This window comes from Ursus maritimus, unplaced genomic scaffold (genome assembly GCF_017311325.1).
Source record: "Ursus maritimus isolate PB19 unplaced genomic scaffold, ASM1731132v1 scaffold_22, whole genome shotgun sequence".
Classification (NCBI taxonomy): Eukaryota; Metazoa; Chordata; class Mammalia; order Carnivora; family Ursidae; genus Ursus; species Ursus maritimus.
In genome coordinates, this window is record NW_024424675.1 from 33,305,928 (window position 1) to 33,328,927 (window position 23,000).

General features: G+C 41.5%; 1 protein-coding gene across 1 annotated transcript; it reads right to left on the bottom strand.

The window, feature by feature from the left end:
* Nucleotides 1-879: 879 nt before the first annotated feature.
* WFDC8 (WAP four-disulfide core domain 8) lies at nt 880-10,085 on the bottom strand. The gene is made up of 6 exons (XM_008698229.2): nt 10,030-10,085; nt 8,349-8,548; nt 5,137-5,277; nt 3,744-3,911; nt 1,987-2,127; nt 880-1,019 (listed from the first exon to the last, which is right to left on the bottom strand). Exons 1-6 carry the CDS (start codon nt 10,083-10,085, stop codon nt 880-882), a joined length of 846 nt encoding a protein of 281 aa, XP_008696451.2.
* Nucleotides 10,086-23,000: the final 12,915 nt, after the last annotated feature.

Below are 23,000 nucleotides of genomic sequence, written 5' to 3' on the forward strand. Positions count from 1 at the left end.
ACTTTGGAAAACAGTGCGGAGGTCCCTTAAAAAGTTAAAAATTGAGCTACCCTATGATCCATCAATTGCACTACTGGGTATTTAACCCAAGGATACAGACATAGTGAAGAGAAGGGCCATATGCACCCCAATGTTCATAGCAGCATTGTCCACAATAGCTAAGTTGTGGAAGGAGCCGAGATGCCCTTCAACAGATGACTGGATTAAGAAGATGTGGTCCATATATACAATGGAATATTACTCAGCCATCAGAAAGAACAATTTCACAACATTTGCAGCAATATGGACGGGACTGGAGGAGATTATGCTAAGTGAAATAAGTCAAGCAGAGAAAGACAATTATCATATGGTTTCACTCATTTATGGAACATAAGAAATAGGTAGATCAGTAGAGAAGGAAGGGAAGAATGAAGAGGGGGCAAACAGAAGGGGGAATGAACCATGAGAGACTGTGGACTCTGGGAAACAAACTGAGGGCTTCAGAGGGAAGGGGAGTGGGGCATTGGGATAAGCCAGTGATGGGTATTAAGGAGGGCATATATTGCATGGAGCACTGGGTGTTATACACAAATAATGAATCATGGAACATTCCATCAAAAACTAAGGATATACTGCATGGTGACTAACATAACATAATAAAAAATTATTATAAAAAAGGCAAGGAAACAAAGTAAGTCATGAAATTGGAATAAAGAAGAGTCAAATTTCTCATCATTTTAAGATGATATGATTATATATAAAATCAAAGTAACCCCATTAAATATTGTTATACTTCATAAGACAAGTTGGGAAGGTAGTTGGATAGAAGAGAAAATTGATAGCTTTTTATTATGCTACTCATAATTAATTAGATCAATGATAATATTTTTCACTTACTCTTCAATTTTGAGGTTCCAGGCACTTCAGTCCACAATGTGAACAGCACTTCTGTAACATTGGGCAATCATGATCCTGCAGGCACTTGGGTCTATCAATCTTGGAACACTTGATGGGCTTGTGTGGGCAGAAACTTGATTTGACTTTATGGGATAAAATAAGACACTTGAACTTGAAATACTTGATCATAGATTGGGGGAACTTGGGGAACCCTAAATAGGGTTTTATTCTGACTAAGTCTCTTACCTTTCCCCCCAGAGTAACAATAGAATGCATAAGGCAGAGTATCAACTCTCAGTGGCTAATAATTTGAGGAGTACCAAAAAGGCTTGCCATCTCTGACTTGGACAATCTGATAGGATTTCTGTTGATCCCCACAGAATTAGTGAATATGGGTTATCAAATCCCAGAGTACCAGAGGTAGAAGGACTATTAGACAGCACTTAGAACGTCCTTATTTGATAAATTGTAGAAATTGAGGATCATGTAGGGGCAAGTGACTTGTCTATGGCCATAGAGAAAACAAGTAGAAGAATTGAGTCAGTTGCAAGGCCCTGGGTTCCTTCCAGCATACCGTGCTGTATACACCACAAAACACTAAGAATCCCTGGGACATTACCATACTATCCCATCACTATGTTAGGAAATGAGCAGTAGCCTCAGAGGCTCCAGAGTTCACTTCTGCCCCAACAGCATTTTGCTACTCATCTTTTCCTCAGCATACCTTTCAGGATATGAATATGCTGTACATGTTGTGAAGTTCTGTGTAGACATAAGGGTTTATTAGGAATGTACCTAATGGTTATCATTTTTTTTGTATGAATAAGTGGATATTGTCACCTGTCAGTCAGTGAAGAATGAGACTCAGAATTAAATAAGTTCTCGTGGAGAAAAATAGGGAATGATAATGTGCATGGTTGGCTTTGAAGACTAGCACCATGGTTTCCTGAAATCAGGAGGACAACACAAGAGCAGTGATTGGGCATTAAAGAAGGAAAAATTCCAAGAGATATCTAAGGTCAACCAAAGGGGCATCCCCATTCCATGGGACAGCATGGCATGCTTAGCATATGTCCCAAAGATTTTGGGAGGTATATCCCCAGTCCTCACCTGTCCAGGCCTTGGCACAAACAAAGCCACACATGGATTCACAACATTTGTCAGTTTCGGAGCAATCGAAGTCACTCTTACATGAAGTTGGACACTCCATACGGTCCTTGAAAGGGAAGAGTGGGCACTGTCCCTTCTTGACTAAAACAAGAGTAGATGTGAGTTCCATCAAACCCCACCCCATCTCACACCCTTCAAACACCTCCCTCCCCCTTTGAAACTAGTGTGTCTTTCTGTGACTTGGTTCACTCTACCGTGACTACCTCTGGTAGGCTGTGGAGAAATGGAATGCCTCAGCATCTCATGGGATGTAGGAGAAAGAGAGTTAAGCTTTTTCTTTGAAGCTCCAGATGAGAAGACAGGTTCCTGGATTGGGGTGGCAGCTGAAGACGTGGTAAGAAGTGGTCAGAATTGAGGTGGCAGAGCAAAAATGAGGAGTTCCATTTGAGACAAGTGAAATGTGAGTTGTTTGTGAGGTTGAGATGAAGGAGTAGAGTATGCAGTTGGAGTTTGGAAGTCAAATTCAGACAGGGGTTACAACTGTGTGGGTCACTAGGACATAGATGGTGTGGAAATAAATTCTTTCAGATTTTGTGCATGTTTCCTATTGTCATTATCTACTTGCAAATTCAAGGGCAGAAAGTATTTCCTTTCTTCTCTTATTCCTTCTCCTCCTTCTCCTTCTCTTTCTTCTTCTTCTCTTTCTCCTCCATCTCCCTCAAGTCAGACTCTGACAGAGTGTGGTATGTTTGACCCTCAGAGCTATTGTTAGGTTCTTCGTGAGCCCCAAACTAAATTTTCCCCAAACCTGCCCAAGCCCATTTCCCTGCCTTCTTCCTCCTGCTGCTTCTGAGGGTCAGCCAAGGTCTAACACATAGTGCCATGATTCCTTAAAGCCTCCTGCAAAGGGTTAGACCACAAGACTGCATTTGCTATTCAGGCCCAATGGACTTACAGAAATAAATTACAGATCCACCCCTGCCCTACTGTGAATCCTTGGGAAAGTAACTTTACCTCTCTGATCTGTTTCCTTGTCTGTATACTGGAGGTGATGGTACATTATTCTGCCTGCTTTCCAGACTCTGAAAGCAAGGATCTAGTGTTGCCTTGTAAGTCATACAGTGCTGTATTTGAACATCAATGTTCACCACCTGGAGTTCTACCATTTAGCAAACCCACACTACTGACCAGCCCCCATGTCAAATCCTTTTGTTCTGATCATATATAATCGACCAAAAACTCAGTGAGGTCTTTGCTGTTATTCCAGTATTACAGGGGAGGGAACTGCACCTCCAAGAGATGAAGAAATTTGCAGTAAATGGAACAAGGAGGATTTTTATCTGGGTTATCTGGCACCTACCTCTGTAAGACACTGTTACTGGTGGTTGTCATTATAGTAGGAATTAATCCACAGCCCTTACCTTCACCTCAGCCTATTCTTCACTTACTCCATGCTCTACCCCTACTTCTTAGGAGTCCAGACCTGACCTGTTTATGCTTCATTCTTGGGTGAGTCCCCAGGTACTACTCAATGGATATGTGCACTGTGTCATTTTTCTGGCACAACAACTCCATTAGGTAAATGCTATTATTATCCCCCTTTTATAGACAAGAATGCTGAGCTTCAGCTGACCCAGGACCACCCATCAGTGAATGACAGAGTTGACTTGAACCAAGGCAGTTTAACTTCAAAGCCTGACCATATAACTATGCTGGTATACTAATTCTGGTTAGACTAATATCTCAGATTGCCTTACCAGTTGATGAGCAAGCCATTTGGCAGTGTACAATGCTGATGAAGTTGTTGGCATTCCCATGGCAGCCTCCATACTTGAAGCGTTGGCAGGACTGACGTTGAAAGTCAAAATACCAGCGCAAGAGACTAACGTTACACTGTCCTTTGTCTGAGGGTAGCATGCAGGGTTCTGAACACAGGGAAGCAGAAAGGGAAGAACATAAAGGGTAGGGAAAAATAGAAAGGGTCAGGCTCTCAGCTTTTACACAATTCTTGGTATGACCATACAAGTCATAGAGAGAGCCACTGTCAATAAAAGTTCTAGCCTAGCTCTCCTACAAATATGGAGCTGATCTTTCTTCTCTAAGGCCCTGAGCTTTGTGAGGTAAGATTTGTTCAGCGACTATATCCAAAGTGCCTAACAAAGCACCTGGCACATAGAAGGAATGAAACATGAAAAAAGAAAAACAGCAGCCTCTCATGTCTGGAAGCTGATCTGATGCTTACAGCTGAGCCATGTCAGATATAGACAAGTCACAGGACATCAACATCAAACAGGGTCTCTCTGGGACCATCATAAAGGTAGACTAAAAGACGGTATTGTGAAACCCACAAAATACCAAACACCTATGAGTGCTTTATGTTTCTCTACCCATTATAACTTTATCCTTCTCTACCCATTATAACTTTATCCTCAGTCTAGCCTGCCCTCTCTGTAGATAAGATTCCCTGAGATCATCACAAAATTGCCTGACTTTCTGACATCACCCAATGTAGAGCAAATCCACTCCCCAAATTCCCCAATCAAAGCCTCAATCCTATAGTAGATTATTTCCAACAGCTTCTTACTGAGATCCCTCAGGTTGTCTCTGGTGAATGTTCTCTCTCAGTGCAATGAGTAATAAATCCAACTTGTTCAACTACAGGTGTGCTCCTGATGGTCTTTGACTAAAGGACATTAACAATAGATAACAACAATGAGTGAATGAATGAAAATGTGTATATATAATATTTCCTATTATGAGATGCTCTATACTTTGAGTCCTCAGAAAACCTCTTTGAAGGCCACAGAGTCCAAATCCAAGCCCAGCATCTAAGCTGACTGAGGTTTGTATTTACCACAGTGCCAACAATAGTCTCTTAACACTTAGTGATCATGCAAAAAGTATTAGTTATTTGTGAATGTTTGAATGTTTGATCAAAGAAGACTATCATCAATATTTTCCAGTTGACATCCACCATGCCTGGACTCATTGTTTGTACTTGAGGGTTGGGAATCTGATTAGAGAAAGAGAAAAGCATGAACCCTGACCTCTTTGTCCTACAATCCAAGGGAATCATTCAACCAGTTCTGGATGGAGCAGGAAGTAAGACACCTGAAAAGGCACCTGTGCCCTCAGCCTGGGGTCTACTACCTTGGAATGGATCCATGCACTTTTTCCCACAGGCGAATGAGCAGCATTTCATGTGGTTTAGGCACTGCCAATCAGTTGTGCAGTAGTCTGGAACTTTAGTCATACAGATGACCCTCTCTTGGGGGCACACTCCTGGTTTCTCTGCAAGAAAGCAATGTCCAAATTCACATCCCTTGAGGGTTTCAGCTCTCCTCCCATGGAAAAGGTAAATAGTGACATTCTACCAGCCCTCTCTTCTACCTTCCACCCTCAGTTCTCCCTCTGCTTATATTTAGGAGCTGGGTCTGCCTCTCACCACTCATAGCTCATTTAGATTGATCTGAATCAGGAATCCGTGCTCAGGTCAACTGAAGGGGAAGCATCTCAGATTCCATGTCAGGGAATTAGATAGGGAACAAGGGCCTTACCTTAAGTTCAGGAGCTCCTCTCTCCTCTTGAAACTTAATATGTTAATGCCCAATTCCTCTGCCTTCAGAATCTTTGTTGATAGGGGAAATTAATTAGTAAGGAGTGGTAGATATATCATGGAAATAGGAGTATAGGAGTCATGAGGCCTGATTTGGGCCCCTGACTCCTTGTGAAATCAAGACCAACCTGAGTTCCCTATATAACTTCTTAATTACCCCTAAAGGGGACAGAAATGGGCAACGGGAGGAGCAGTATAAGATGGACTTGGCTTGGGAGCCTGAGTCCAACACAACTAGGTAAATAATCTTGAGGAAAAAATCTTCCTCCTGAGTCCAACATTTCCCATCTATAAAATGACAACTACATGGGGCGCCTGGGTGGTTCAGTCGTTAAGCGTCTGCCTTTGGCTCAGACCGTGATCCCAGTGTTCTGGGATTGAGCCCCACATCAGGCTCCTCTGCTGGAAGCCTGCTTCTTCCTCTCCCACTCCCCCTGCTTGTGTTCCCTCTCTCACTGGCTGTCTCTCTCTCTGTCAAATAAATAAATAAAATCTTTTAAAAAAATAAAATGACAACTACAATCTCCACCTTACATACAACCTGCTTCTAAGAATTAAGGAGGATGATGCCTGTATGCACTCATCACGGTGCCTGGCACATGGGAAGAGCTTGGCAGATATGGGTTTGCTTCCTCCCTTTTTAGGGCTGGACATAGCTTTATAATTTCTGAGCTTGTGGGAGGCAGAATTCTAAAGTTGCATCCCCAAGGTTCCCATCCTCTGGTTATTGAATCAAACATGAATTTAGGTACTGCTGTGAAGGGATTGCATGGATGGAATTACAGTCCCAAGTTAATTGATCTTAAAATATAGAGATTATGTGACTGGGCCAGACCTAAGCTGTTGAGTTCTTAAAAAGAAGAGTTTGCCCTCTGACTAATAGAGAAGAGATAAGAGAGATTCGAAGTGTGAGAGGAACCCAACATGCTATTAGGAGCCTCGAGGACAGAGAGCACTAGGTGCCCTGGACTGAAGGTGGCCTCTGGAAGCAGCTTCAGTGGTACAACTGCAAGGAAATGATTCTGCCACAGCCAGTGAGTGTCACCGAGAACCCTTGGTCCCATATGGGAATGTCAGCTTTGGCTGCCACTCTGGTTTCAGCCTGCTGAGAACCTGAGCAGAGAAACCTGACACACCACACCTGACATCTGACCAGAGAGGCATGATTCTTTTGGGTACTATTAGTCTTGTAATTAGAGGAGTTTAGAATTGGAAAGACCACAGTGATCATTAGTATCACCCTCCTAATTTCCCAGGTTAAAAAAAAATTAAGTGAGATGGGAATATACAGTGAATGAGGGCTGTGTCAAGACCTCAATCCAAGACTCACTCCAGAATACCTGAACACTGTCGACTGAGACCTTTAGTACTTTTCAGCTATATTTCTGACCCATCATACCACCCTTCATGCACTCTCCAAGGACGTCTGATGCTAAGAAGAGTTATGGTTTCTAATCTGGAGTGCACATTGAAAAAACCTGTGCATCTTTTAAAAACTACAGATTATGGCCTGAATCAGAATCTCTAGAAAGTGAAGCCTAGAGACTTAAATTCTTTTCCCTCTTTTTTAAAAATTTTAATTCAAATAGCCAAGGTATAGTACATCATCTAAAATGCCTCCAATGACACCAAAACAGACAGTTGAGCACCATGATGTAGGCTGCTACTTGGGAACTACTGTTCTAGGTTTGGGCACAGAGAGAGTAAAGGGAATCAAATAGGGACACCACCAAAGAGGTAAAAAGACATACAAGTCTTTGGACTATAAAGACAAATGTCCTCTCAGTAGTGTAGACTCTAGTCAGTCCTACCCCCTTTCTGCTTCTGAGGCATGTAAACCTTTTTTGGTTTAGCCATTGAAGTTCCTTGCCCCAGTGTCAGCTTCAGCTCTCACTTAGAGCCCTCCTCCCTCCCAGTCAGCCCTCCTTAGCTAATTACCTTGTCTGTGCAGTCTCCTCCCCAAATGCACACACCCTGTGGGTTCCTCTGCAGGTACTGGGGAAGCTCCCTGGAGTTTGGGTCTCAGCTCTCTGCTGTCATTACTTGACACACACTTCCTGCATTCATTCCCATGTTGCTAACTGTGATACCTATGCCTCCCTCCAGACCTATTCTCACTTCCAAGCTAAAGAAACATATCCAGCCACCTGGGGCACATACATCTGGGCATGTCATAAGACATCTATGCCCACATGTATAAATCAGCTTTAGTGTCTCCCTATCCCTCAGCAGTGCCTCCTTCTCTCTGCTCCCATCTTTATATTTGGCATCAACAGTCCCCCAGGCTGCCATGAGAACCCTGAGGTTCACTCCTCCCTCCCCTTCACCCTAGCATCCTGTCAGTCATGGACTTGGGCCAGTTCTACTTCCTAATCTCTCTCCAAGCCCCATGGCTTCCCCTCTTGGCCACCACTTCCAGGTCAGCCCCTAACGTCATCCCATCTCTCTCCTCCACTTGTGCAACCACCTCCTCCCTGTTCTCTGCTCTCGGGCTCCTGCCTAGTGACTGATTCACTTAAAAAAAAAAATTAAACTTGGAAAAGACACATACCAGATAAAGCTAGGGAAATAATACAGAGGGAACAGATGAAGGAAGGATTTGAAGGTTCCAGGGTGGGTGAGTAGAACTAGTGCTCTGAAGCCACAGAGGAAGTGACCTCATACAACACAAGTCCTTGCATCCTGTCTGACCCTCAGTCCCAGGAGGGCTCCTAAGGAGGGGAGGCTGCAGCTTCTCTGAACCCACGTTTGACTCTCTTGATTGGAGATGATGTGGTCTCCTCCAAAGAGAGAGAGAGAAGCAGCAGGAGTGCTGCATTCTTCCAGGAGGAGATGGAACTGTGGAGACGAAGGTTCCTGTGTGGATGGGGAGAGGCACGGGGATTAGGCACAAGCCAGAGAGAGACACAGAGCACATGCGCTGAGAACTGTGAAGAGGGCCCACTACTTCTCCCAGTTCACAGATGAGGAAACTGAGATGTACAGTGGGGAAGGGGTTTGTCTGAGGTCACATGGAGAGTAGGGCAGGACTTTCAGGCCCAGGACCCTCCCAGTGGCCCCACACTCTGCTATGATACTGGATGGTGTCCCACCAGGACATTTGCCCAATGTCTTGCTCCTACATGAGAGGTCACATATGAATGATCACAGGGATTTGTCTGGAACAGTTGCAGGGCTAGTTTGCCCACTGTCATTCCCAAGGCAACCCCAGACACCAGGGAACACCTTTTCCTTGCTCCACTGGTGACAAGAAACCGATGGTATGACATTTTCAGGAGGGCCTGGGCATGTTCCACAGGGTCTTGGAGCCCCAGGGGCAAAAAGGTCCCAGATGAACTTGGGTTAACAAAGGGATTCCTTGTATTCCTTCTGGTGTTATACAAGCCTAGCTTCTGATAGTCCCAGAGCACCCCATAAACGGTTGATCCTCCCCTACTCATTCAACCCCCATTTCCACATGTCTCTTCCTGGTCCTTTTGTACTTCTTAATTTTGTGATGTGAATAACTGATGATGCCTTGCCATGTTACCTCTCTCAGACTACATGCATTTTGAAAGCCGCGAGAGAGGGATGGAGGCAGAAAGGAAGGGAGACAGAAAGAGAGAGAACATTGTTATGACCAGGAATGCATCTTTTTTTGTTTTTAATCAGATATTTTTTATTTTTAATAATAATTTTTATTATATTATGTTAGTCACCATACAGTACACCCCTAGTTTTTGATGTAAAGTTCCATGATTCATTACTTGCATGTAATACCCAGTGCACCATGCAAACATGCCCTCCTTAATACCCATCACCAGCCTATCCCATTCCCTCATCCCCCCTCCCCTCTGAAGCCCTCGGTTTGTTTCCCAGAGTCCATAGTCTCTCATGGTTCATTCCCCCTTCTGTTAGATGACTGGATTAAGAAGATGTGGTCCATATATACAATGGAATATTACTCAGCCATCAAAAAGAACAATTTCTCAACATTTGCTGCAACATGGACAGGACTAAAGGAGATAATGCTAAGCGAAATAAGTCAAACAGAGAAAGACAATTATCATATGGATTCACTCATTTATGGAACATAAGAAGTAGGAAGATCGGTAGGAGAAGAAAGGGAAGAAGAAGGGGGGGTAAACAGAAGGGCCAGGAATGCATCTATGTTATTGGTGGAACTGGGAAAGGGGTAGATTCTTTTCCAGGTTTCCTGAAAACTCCCTGAGAGTAAAAGCTTGTAGCAATTTATTCATTTTTGTCTCCAGAATTCTAATCCTGTATGCTCCCCGTATTTTACAATAGTCCTGGAATGTTCAGTAATGACAATTATGGCCCCAAACCCAGTGACACTGAGTTTTGGTCCTTGCTTGGTAAATTATCACTGTAGCTGTATCTTGGAGACTCAATTTTCTCATCTGGAAAATGGAAACCATACAACCTACCTGGCAGCTTTGCTGTCACTGTGAGGATTAGATGAGATGGGGTGAAGAGTATTCATGAAGTGGCATGGAATGATCAAAAACAGTGCTTGGAGTTGGACCTGAGTTCACATTGTGGACCCCCACTTACCAGCTATGTGGTCTTGGCTCAGCCATTGAACCTCATGGATTCCCCACTTACCAGCTATGCAGTCTTGGCTCGGTGCCTGAACCTCACTAAGCCCTAGTCTTNNACACTCTTTCTCTCTCTTTCTTTTTATGATTCTTTCTTTCTTTCTTCTTCCTTCCTTCCTTCCTTTCTTTCTCCTTCCTTCTTTCCTTCCTTGCTTCCTTGCTTCCTTCCTTCCTCTCTTTCTTTCTTCTTTCTTTCAAGATTTTAATTTTAATTAGTCTACACCCAATGTGGGGCTTGAACTCACAAGCACAGGATCAAGACTTGCATGTTCTTCCAACTGAGCCAACCAGGTGTCCCGCACCTCAGTTTTCCTTTAAGGAAATATTACACTTGTACTTCATAGACATGGGATTTAGTGGAACGATTGTGGAAAGCATGGTGACTAGCATAATTAGTGCTTAATATATTTTAGTCAATAGACTAAATATAATAAATATAAATAATAGACTGATTGCCAAAAAAAGCTACCTATTATGTTTTTAGGTCTTGAATTTCCTGTAAAAAAAAAAACTGTGTGTATCATTATTCCAAAAAATATAATGACATGTATTTCTCTGTCTCACAAGAAAAATAAGAAATCTATAATGCTGGTATTGTTAGCACAAAATGAAGTTTTATTGTAGGTGGAGAAATTGTAGCCTGGAAAAACTGGTCAGGAATCACTGATGGCTGGCTGTCTTAGAAATCAATATAGATTCCTTCATGATCAAGAGAGCTGTCATGCTTCTAACCCTGTCAAGCCTAGTGGCTGTGGTTAACTTTAATGGAGCCACTTGGCCACACTCAGATATGATCTAAATGCATGCGTTTATTATTATCAAAACAGTTTTCAGCCCTCAAATGGGAGAACACTGAATCAAAGAAGATATGGATTCATTCAGAAAGTGTAAGGAAGTAAGTCTGTTGGGTTCCTGATACAGTGAGTTACTAGTTTGCCAAAATATATCTAGATGTTTTATGTCTGGTATCACAAAACATCTCTGCTTCACGGTCATTCTTCAAATCCTTGCTTTATATCTCTTTTCCACATCTATGGAGGGGGGTGGGGGAATGGGATAGGCTGGTGATGGGTAGTAAGGAGGGCACGTATTGCATAGTGCACTGGGTGTTATACGCAACTAATGAATCATCGAACTTTAGATCAAAAACCAGGGATGTACTGTATGGTGACTAACATAATATAGTAAAAAATATTATTATTAAAACAAAACAAAACAAAACAAAATTAGCAGCAGCATTCAAAGATGGTGTCTTAAATTCTTATATCAAATCACTCTTTTGGTTTGAAGTTTTACACTTATTTTTTTTAATATCTTTTTATTTATTTATTTTTAAAGTGTATTTATTTATTTATTTTTATTTTTTTATAATAATAGTTTTTTATTATATTATGTTAGTCACCATATAGTACATCCCTGGCTTTTGATGTAAAGTTCGATGATTCATTAGTTGCGTATAACACCCAGTGCACCATGCAATACATGCCCTCCTAACTACCTATCACCAGCCTATCCCATTTATTAACCGAGTCTTGAGTACTAGTTGGTCAGGTTAGCTTGTAGTCAATTAGTAGGAAGAAGAGCCCCAAGGGTGGGTGTGCAAGGAAAGATGCAGATCAATTGGATTGCCAGATATAATACAGGATATTCAGTTAGTATTTTCAGCAGAAGTATATCCCATGAGATATAAAGACCATAGTTACACAAAAAATGAGTCAGTGTTTATCTGACATTCAAATTTAGTTGGTCATCTTACAGTTTTATTTCCTAAACCTGGCAACTTTAAAACAGAGTGAACTCATTCTGGAGGGGGATTTGTTTGGGCAAGAGACTACAAAACATGGGCCCCATGGGGGACAGGCAAATGGGTGTGGGGGGACTGGCTCAGTGGCCCCAGGGACTGGGACAGATGTGGGGGGCATACGCAAGGGTCCTATAGGAACAACAACAAGCCAGGAATGAAGAGACTTTGACTGAAGCCCAAGTTCCACCATTAATTCACCATGTCAGTTTGGGTTACTTTTATCTCAGTCTACTCATTTGAAAGATGAGAAGTAAATAAGTCAAGCAGAGAAAGACAATTATCATATGGTTTCACACAGGGGGGGTAAACAGAAGGTGGAATGAACCATGAGAGACTATGGACTCTGGGAAACAAACTGAGGGCTTCAGAGGGGAGGGGGGTGGGGGAATGGGAGAGGCTGGTGATGAGTATTAAGGAGGGCAGGTATTGCACGGTGCACTGGATGTTATACGCAAGTAATGAATCAAGAAAAATGAGAAGATCAACTCAATCAATCCTATCCATACTGCATGCTGGCATACCCATACCCCAGAGGGCACAAGAAGATTTTCCAGAGGGTACACAGGCACAGACAGATTTGAGGACATGATGTCCTGGTTCCTAATTTCCACATTTACTTCTTCCTGAAGTTGGTCTTCCTGAAAAAGAGCCTGCAGTCTGCCTTTCTCTTTTTCTGTCTTTCAGAAAGTCCTGTCGTCCTTCCAAAAAAAGGCTGGGATGGAAGCATATTTCTTACCTGCCTCTTATACGTGTCCAAAGTATAAAAAGTGAGTTCCAAACAAAGGAACAATTTGAAAATGCATTTTCCTGAGGATGCTTCCCCAAGAACAAAGCAAAAAAGCGATGGGTAGGGAACACTAAGGGGTCAGTACCTTGTTTCGTTCAGGTGACAAAGTCATAGTACATGGCTACGCCTATAGCTCCCTCTTCTAGAATTAGAAATCCCAAGAGCAATGGTACATATCCACAGGGATGTGTATTAAAACATTCCTTTCAACTGAAAAATGAAGTCAGTCTTTTTGAGGGAGAAAGTGGTCTGATTTGGCTAAGTGAGGACTGACTTCGCCAATTAGTTGATTCATTTTTTTAAATAATAATTTTATAGTATATTATGTTAGTCACCATACAGTACATCCCTAGTTTTTGATGTAAAGTTCCATGATTCATTACTTGCGTATAACACCCAGTGCACCATGCAATACGTGCCCTCCTTAATACCCATCACCAGCCTATCCCATTCCCCCACCCCCGAAGCCCTCAGTTTGATTCATTTAACATTTTCCATAAATATAGTGAGTTAAATCTGTGGCTTCGAAAAAAATTTTAAGGTATTTAAAGCATGCGATAAGATACAAGCATTGTATAAAATATGTACTGTCACAAGTCCATCAAAGTGAATAGTATTCAAACTTTCCAACATTTACAGAGTGTATCAGATTTTAAAAAGTGTCTAAATAAAAGAATATAATGGGTATAATCAATAACATTACTGATCATTTGGTAAATACTAGTAAAGACTTTTTGGTAAACTTTGCAGAAATTAAGAAAAATACTTGTGATTTGTGATCAGTATCCTAATGACTAGAAACAAATTCTTTTCAAGGATACGGTTTTCAATTCTATGCCTTTATAGAAATTGAAAGGGGGTTTAATCAAGCTGTTTGTTAATATTTAACTTAGATCCTTAAAAATAATTTTTTATGATAGAGTATTATGTGATTTGGGGCAACGTCCTAGAAGTTCGAAGAACCAAGTGACATACCTATAACAAAACTCTTGTTCCCCAGCACTTACTTACCACCAGGAGATGCATTACCTATAGAATTTTGTTTGTCAATAAAATTTTGTTAATCAGTAATTTCAATGTATTTACTGACATATGCATTATTATTATGTTATTTAAATAACAAATGGAACGAAAAATCAATCCATAAGAAGAACTTTCATTCTGAGAGTCTTATGGTCCCAGTAAATGAAAAATTAAAATTTCAACCTCTACACATGTTTCTATTGCATAGCAGTATGAAATGTTGTGATTAAAAGACTTTTGAGCATAAGATTATATTGCATTAGATTAAGAGTCTGTGGGGTAATAGGAATGGAAATATGAGTTCAAGAAGACAGAGAAGTGTTTTCAAGTGTTCAACTTTTAAAGAAATGCCTTGTATGTATTTTTTAAATGGATGATGGTGGGTGTCAAGTTAGGATGGTATTTTGACCCCAGTGGATTTACTTTTACAAGTTACCTAGTACTTATAACAGTATTAGCATTTACAGCTTGTTTGCACAACGTATTTGAGATTCCTTCATGGTGTTGTGTGTTGTCTGGACCTTCTTATTGCTGACTTAGGGTTCATCTTATAAATTGCTATACGTTGTTTATCCATTCACTAGTTATGGACACTTGGGTTGTTTCCGGGTTGGGGGATTATGAGTAAACCCCCTACAAACATTTCCATACATGTTTTTATATGAACATAAAAAGTCATTTCTCTTGGGTAAATACCGGGGCAGAGGATTGCTGGTTTGTGATAAGTCTATGTTTATGAGAAACCACCAAAATGTTTTCCAAAGTGGCTGTACCATTTTGCATTTCTACAAGTAGTAGAGGAGAGTTTCACTTGCCTCACATACTTGCTAGAATTTAGGATTGTAAATGTATTATGTTAGTCATTCTAATGCATGCATAGTAGTACAACTGCATAAATTTTAAGAGATTAAAGCAATTTGTTTAAATTTCTGGGACCCTAAGAAGCTAAGTCACTTAAAATGATGGTGGGGATTTTTTCCTATTTCCCAACTGTCCATTTGACAATGTTTCAAACCCAGTGGGTTCCTTGGTTCCTGAACTTGGGTGGTCAGAAATTTCCCCAGAACCCCATCATAAAACGTACCTCTTTGCCCAGCTTCCCCACATGGCAGAGGTGGCTCTTTGCAGTAAACAGAGGAGCATTTTGCAATCAAAAGGTCTACAGATGGTCAGGAGCCAGGGGAACAGTGTGAATTTCCAGGTTACAATTTTGGGAAACTACAGGTAAGGCCCCACAATGATTCTACTACAGCCCATGACCCTTGCTGCTCCCTGCACTCCCACACCATGCTGGGAGCACACCCAGCCTCAGATCCTGTTTCCATGGCTGAGAGCTCCTCCCTCACGTTTTCCTCCTCCCAATGGCATGGCATGTCTTCTGCTTGGCTACTCAACCAAGAATGTGCCTTTAGCCTCAGTCACTGGGCAGACCTTGAGGAGGACAATTAGCTCCATGGGTCTCTTTCAAACACCTTGCCCTAAGCTTAGGCAGTATAAGTAGATGCTTCCTCCAAAGACATGACCTTCTACATAACTCCTATCCAGTGATGAACATTCTGATACTGAAACTCTCTAAGTGTGGTGTGCAGAGCATTGCATCTCTCTACTGTGTGTTGGTTAAATGTCTTAAATCTTTCTAATTTTTTGTCGCTGTCCTATCGGTTATTCAGAAATGTGTGTTGAGGGCTCTCAGTACAAAGACTTCTCAATTAATGCCTGTAATTCCATCCATGTTTGTTGAATAGATCTCAATTCTATTGATTTAGGTAAATAGATACAATTCCTGGTTAATTGAATCTTTTATCCTTATACAGTGACCCCTTCTTTATCCCTAAAATAAACTCATCTTCTAGTTCTGTATTGCCTGATATTAATCTAACTATACCATCTTTTTCCTGTTTGCATTTGCCTTGACTTCCCCCCCATTTTGCTTTCAACCTTTCCATGTACGTGTGTTTTATTTTTCAAACAGTGTCAGTGCACATTTTTTAAAAATCCAGTCTAGTAATCTTTACTGATTAATTGACATTTACGGGCTTTAACAACATATTTGCGTTCATTTCTACAATCTTATTTTGAGCTTTCTATAATCTATCCTTACCATTTGAGGATTTGTATTTGCAAATTTATTTTGTTTGTCAAACAACTCAATATCAAGAAAACAAATAACCTGATTAATAAATGGACAAAGGACTTGAACAGAAATTTCTCAAAAGAAAACATACAAGTGGCCAACCAGTATATGAAAAGATGCTCAATATCACTGCTCATCAGGGAAATGAAAACCAAAAACGCAATGAGATATCCCCACACATCCTGTTAGAATGGCTATCATCAATAGGTCACAAGATAGCAAGTGTTGGACAAGGATGTGGAGAAAAAGGGATTCTTGTGTGTGCTTGGTGGGAATTTAAATTGGTGCAGTCACTATGGAAAACAGCCTGGAGTTTCCTCAAAAAAATCAGAAACAGAACTGCCATATGATCCGCAATCCCACTTCTGTGTATGTTGTATCCAAAAGAAATGAAAGCAATATCTGGAAGAGATACCTGCACCCCCATGTTCACTGTAGCATTATTCATGATGGCCAAGATATGGAAACCATCTAAGTGCCAGTGGATGGGTGAATGGATAAAGAAAATTGTGATATATATGAATATTATTCAGCCTTTAAGCAATCCTGTCATTTGCAACAACATAGATGAATCTGGAGGATGTATGCTAAGTGAAAAAAAACCAGACGCCAAAAGGAAAATACTACACGACCTCACTTACATGTGGAATCTCAAAAAGTTGAGCTCATAGAAGCAGGGAGTAGAATAGTAGTTGCCAGAGACCGTGTGTGTGTGTGTGTGTGTGTGTGTGTGTGTGTGTGTGTGAAAGGGAAGATGCTGGTCAAAGGGGACAAGCCTCCAGTTATAACGTGGGTAAGGTCGGGGGATCCAATGTGTAGCATAGTGACTGTAAGTAATAATATTGTGTTGTGCACTTGAAATTTTCTAAGACAGTACATGTTAAGTGTTCTCGCCACACATAAAAAATGAGATGACTATGTGACGTAATGGATGTGTTAACTCCCTTGATTATGGTGATCATTTCACAATATGTACCTATATCAAAAATTATGATACCCATCTTCAATCTATACAATTTTTATGTGTCGATCTACCTCAAGAAAGCTGGGTAAAATTCTTTTAAATACAAAGATGTTTCCCCGAGGTATTCAGAACTAGATTAACAGTTTTCTGCCAGCACGTAAAAAATATATTACTACTGTCTTAAGCTTTTGTTGTTGCTCCTGAGTAATCCTTGGTGAGTCAAGCAATTTCTTTCTTTTTGCTTTTTACTTCAGTTATATATTTTATTTCTAGGTATTCTACTTGGTACTTTTTCAATATTCTGACGATTTTTAAAAGCATTTTATTTAAGTAATCTGTACACCCAACATAGGGCTTGAACTCACAACCACAAGATCAAGAGTCACACGCTCCACCGACTGATCCAGGCAGGTGCCCTAATATTCTGGTGATATTTATGTTCTCTTTCACTTTACCTGAGCTATTGTTGCCATCAGATCAGATTAACACAAACTTCCACACTAAAGACCTAATTAGAAGGAAAAGTGAGCCCACTTCCAGGGATAAATACTATTCCCTGGTTCTGGTTCCTTGCCTGTCCCACTGAATACAGCTATAAAAAATGGAAAGTCAGTACTAACAGGCAGATGGGAAAGAAGGCTAGAATTCAAGGACCACGCTGTTGGTGATGAGTCTACTGGGATTTTTCTCCCTCTCGTATCCCCTGGCCAACCTGAAAAGAAGCACTAAGGCACAGATAGAATGTCAGGAGAAACCATCTAATTTTGACTCGAGTCATAGGAAAGGGAACTAGCAATGCCCAGAAGAAGTGCAGAAATCCCCTGGTTTCTTCTCTTTCTCTTGATTCTTTCCCCTTCCTCCTCCTCTTCCTCCTTCTCTTAAAGATTTTATTTTTAAGTAATCTCTACACCCAACACAGGGCTCAAACTCACAACCCCAAGATCAAGAGTTGCGTGCTGTACCAACTGAGCCTGCTGGGCACCCCATAATTCTTCTTTGTGTCCTAGTCCCTAAGAAAATCTATAGTAGTGACGGGCAGCAGCTGGAATCAGGATTGGAAGAAGCCAAGACTGTGAGAGAAGGGAAATCTTCCTCTGTTGGGTGCAGCTGTAATTCTAAGAGAGCGGGTGGCCCCTGTTGTCCCTGTTTCTCTTTTCTCTCTTTGTTCTCTCATCACTTGGCTCTGGATACAGATGTAGTTGTGGAAGGGCCTCGCAGAGCAGGGTAACCAAAGCCCAAGCTGTTTGGAGCCTGAGGGAAACAGAAGGCACTGGGGAGATCACCGAGGGAAGAACTTGAGGAAGCAAACATGTACAGTGGTTTATTTATTCCTGGGTTCACTTCCAAGCTGTGCATGCACGGATATGATCCTCGCTGACATACTTGGAGAAATGAACCAAAAGATACACCAACACCTAGGTCCCAGACTAGCCACTTGGTGGTGCATATGTAGGGAGGCACTAAATGAACCGCAAACAGAGGCTTTGAAAAACTGAACTGACATTGGAACACAACCGGCCCAAGACAGGTTGAACTTTTCAGCCTAAACCTAACCATTTCAATTACTTTTCAAAACACAGTATCAACCTTCTCCATTGGGTGTATGCAAGACTCAGAGTCTTATTACATTCAAAACGTCCAGGATAGAATCCAAAATTATGGAACATATGAAGGAAAAGGAAAACATCAACTCCTATGGCAAAAGGCTACCAACAGATTCCAGTTTCAAGATGAGATAAACAGAATTATCTGACAAAGACGTTAAAGCAGCTACTATAAAAATTCTGAAGCAAGTAATCAAGAACACCCTTGAAACTGATGGAAAAATAGAAAGTCTCTGCAAAGAAATCGAAGGCATAAAGGAGAAGGAAATGGTAACCTGAAAAGAACATAATAACTGAGATTAAGTACTCATTAAATGGGCTTAATATCAGAATTCACATGACAGAGATAGGAGCAACAACAGATTGAACAACAAAGAATACATACTAAAAAAACATATACAGAGCCTATGGGACAATAACCAAAGTTCTGACATCTATGCCACAGGCCTGGAAGGAGAGAAGAAGAGTACAATGCTGAAAAAATGTTTGAGGAAATAATGACTGAAAATTTCTAAATATGTTGGAAGACATAAGCTTATAGACTCAAGAAGCTTGTGATGATCACTTAAGATTTGCTCTCAGCAACTTCCAAATACTCAGTACACTATTATTAACTAGAGTCAACATGCTGTACATTAAGTCTTAGAACCTGGCAGGGAAGATCTGTGGTGGGGGTGGGACCAGGGGTGTGCAGCTGCACAGCAGGAGAGACTGTCTGTAGATGGCTGCCATGGTAGAGGCCAGTGACTGAAGACAGGGCCTGATCCAGGACCACAAGCAGTTGCAGCAGCCCTGAGGGTCAGCATGCCTTTCTGTGGCTTTGCGGTTTCTCTGGGGCATGTGGACTTTAGTGGAGGCCTGTCACAGGGAGAGGGGCCAGTGCCAAGCATGCATACTTCACTCCAGTGGGGGTCAGTCATGGGGGTCTAGACTGCCATCTTACAATTGCACAGCTGCAGAGGCTGGATTGACTACCGATGCAGTTCCTGGGCCCCAGGTGGGCAGAGGGTAAGAAGAGGGGAGAGACTCATGTGGCTGGTGAAAGTGAATGCCAATACTCGTGTGGCGAAAGCTAGTGAAATCCACAGGGTCCCAGGTGGGCAGAGGGTAAGAAGAGGGTAGAGACTCATGTGGCTGGTGAAAGTGAATGCCAATACTCGTGTGGCGAAAGCTAGTGAAATCCACAGGGTTCTGTGGCTGCCATGCTGGCCATTGGTTTCTTCAGTGGCAAATCTGCTGGATTTACTTGTAGGGCAGGTCATGGTTTGCCACAGTCACTGCCACTGCGGGGCTGCTACTACTCTTCTTTTTTTTTTTTTTTTTTAGTGCGTGTATTTTATTATTTTATTTTGTTTTATTTATTTATTTTTCCTCTGGAGAATTCTACCAAACATTTACTCTTTTTTGTTACGTTCAATTAGCCAACATATAATACATCATTCGTTTTTGATGTAGTGTTCAACGATTCATTAGTTATATATAACATCCAGTGCTCATCACCACAGGTGCCCTCCTTAATACCCATCACCGAGTTGCCCCTCCCCCCACCCCTTTCCCTTCTGTAACCCTCAGTTTGTTTCCTGGAGTCTAGAGTCTTTCATAGTTTGTCTCCCTCTCTCGATTTCTTCCCACTCAGTTTTCCCTACTTTCCCCTGTGGTCCTCTGCACTATTCCTTATGTTCCACATATGAATGAAACCATATGATAATTGTCTTTCTCTGCTTGACTTATTTCACCTAGCATTATCCCCTCCAGTTCCATGGCTGCTACTACTTTTCATCCTTGTTCCTAGCTGTTTCTATGTCTCAGCTTTCTTGGTCTTTGTGGGGTAAAACCAAAGCCTTTGTGTGATACCCCAAAAGGCTGGCGGGGGGCCTGTGGCTCCCCCTGCTCTCCCTTCCCTGATGAAGGGAACTCTAACTGGAGTTTTCTCCTTGGCATGGAGCACTGCTGGCCCAGGGGTGGGATGATGCAGGCAAATGTAGCTGTACTACCATCTCTTCCTATACAATTAATTTCAGGTGTTTTTTTCCCCTGTGTTGCTGAAGTTTCTTATATGGACTCCAGAGGTCTTCTAAAACTGTTTCTGTTCATGGATAGCTGTATAATTATTGATCTTTGTGGGGGTACAGAGGTTGAGGTCTCTTATGTTGCCACTTGTTGGACAACATTCTGTATGTATATGTTTTGATATATCATATTCATTTTTTGATTCAAAATATTTTCTATCATAATTTCATTTTGATCCATGATTCCTCAGAATTCCTTTCCTTAATTTTTACTCATATGAAAAATTTTTCTATCCACTTTTCTATATTCATTTCTTGTTTAATTCTACTGCGGTCGATTTGATTTCAATTTCATGACATTTGTTGAGACTTATAAAGATGTACCATTTGCTCTTGTAAAGAATGTATATTCCACAGTAATGCTGAATTTATTTTGATATAAGTTAGCCACTTTCTATTTGTGTTGTTCAAATCTTCTAGATCCTTACTGGGTTTGTTCTATTTTGTTTTGCTTTGTCTTCCTAATCTATCAGTTGCTAGAAAGTATGTTAAAATTATCTGCTGGTCAATTATACTTCTGGCAATGGCAGGCCAGTTTATTTGGGACTAATCCTTCCAAGAAAGCAAAATGAGACCACTTGGGGTCTCCCAGCCCCACATTTGGATACTGGTCACCTCTCAATTATGCTTCCAGAATGGGTTAACTCTGGGCTTTGAAATGAGACACCCAAGCGCAAAGGCGTACTGTGTTCTTTAATGCACCGACTGATTAAGAGTGTCCTATCTGCCTGGTGGCTATAGAGTTTTTCTCAACTGCTTCTTTATGCTAATTGCTTATCAGGAAACAGTTCATTGGTTTTGTCCTAAGGCAATCACCCCCTATTAGTCCAGGAGAACTCTATGGACCTGTCTTCTTTCGCCCATCTCAGTTATCACTCTTTCTGCACAATGTCCCTCTCCAACCCTATTCCCCCCTAGACTCCTTATTTTAAGAACACCTCTGGGGGTGCCTGGGTGGCGTAGTCGTTGGGCGTCTGCCTAGGCTCAGGGCGTGATCCCAGCATTCTGGGATCAAGCCCCACGTTGGTCTCCTCTGTTAGGAGCCTGCTTCTTCCTCTCCCACTCCCCCTGCTTGTGTTCCCTCTCTCGCTGGCTGTCTTTCTCTGTCAAATAAATAAATAAATAAATAAATAAATAAATAAATAAATAAAATCTTAAAAAAAAAAAAAGAACACCTCTGGCCCCTGACATATATCTATTTCAGAAAACTCGAGTACAGGGGCATTTAGAGAATGAGGTCTACATATCTATTTCTCATCAACCTGCTGAGTGGACTTGAGTAGGATCAGCCACCTGTTGGTGCCTATTTGTTTTCCTTTGTTAATTTTAGCAAAAAATACTTCTGCTCTGCAGGTTTTAAGGTTTTAACAACAGACTCTAAAATGGAGAAGTTAACAAATTATAGTATCCTAGGGTCACAGAGCTTAATACCAAATTCATGATGAAACCATGTCCACAACTTCATCTGTTGGTGTTGGGGGCAGGAGGAGGATAGGGTAACAACTTTTCCTTTCCTCCAAGTTCCCTTTCTTCTCCCCACAGTGTATATTTAATCCTGTCATGGAGAAAAACTAGCTTTCATTCATTTCATTACTCTAATTCTTCCCTATCCCTCATGGTGGGACCAAGCACCTCTTCTTCCAGGAAACCTGATACCATGATGCCCATAATGAACCCTCTGTATTTATACCTTCAGGTACTGACTGTATATTCCATTCATCCCTTCTTGCCATGCCCCACCCTGGTTTCTGCTAGTTTGGATAATAAGACTTAACTCTTCTTTGGGCTGTATGCCAACAGATAGTCACACCTCCACTCATATGGAGTTGTCCTTGCCACAAGCCTGAGCACAATGTAGTCTCGTTATAACCCTATAAATATTGCCTATTCTTTCTAGGAGTATTTATATTTGAAAATATTCTTATAAATTCTGAGTGATTGAGTAAATAATGCTAACAAGGCAATGTCTGAAAGGAGACTTTGGAGAGGCCGATGGCATTTCCTTTCAATTCTAGACCATGGCTGCTGTCACCTGTAAGGAAGAGTGTACTTCCTGGATTAGTTAAAAGGGTGGCTACTTGTGGGAACCTACTAGAATCACAGGTCTCAAATAAGGAAAGAAAGGCTGCACTGAGAAGGTCAGGGAACCCAGAGGGACAGTGTTTTCTTTAGCCAGATCATCCCACACATAAACAGTTTCCCCCAGAGATGGTAGTCAATGAAAAAGAGAGTCCAGGAGTCTTGGCTAAGTAGTTCTACCTTCTGAATGGTGAGAAGGCAGGGAAATCCATTGGGAAGCAGGGGTCTGAGGCTTAGGTAAAAGGTGGAGGGAGTGAATGGTACTGGAACTATAGAAGAAGAGACAGAGGTTCTGGGTTACTGCCATAGTTTATTCTTCAGGGAAATGAGGCTGAT

Excerpts from the sequence above, each read along its gene's own strand:
- WFDC8 (XM_008698229.2), bottom strand. The coding sequence starts at position 10,085 with ATGAATACTCTTCACCCCATCTCATCTAATCCTCACAGTGACAGCAAA. Across the intron at positions 2,128-3,743 it reads AATGGCTTGCTCATCAACTG|TCAAGAAGGGACAGTGCCCA; the intron begins GTAAGGCAATCT and ends CTCTTGTTTTAG. Across the intron at positions 1,020-1,986 it reads TTGTGCCAAGGCCTGGACAG|TCAAATCAAGTTTCTGCCCA; the intron begins GTGAGGACTGGG and ends TATCCCATAAAG.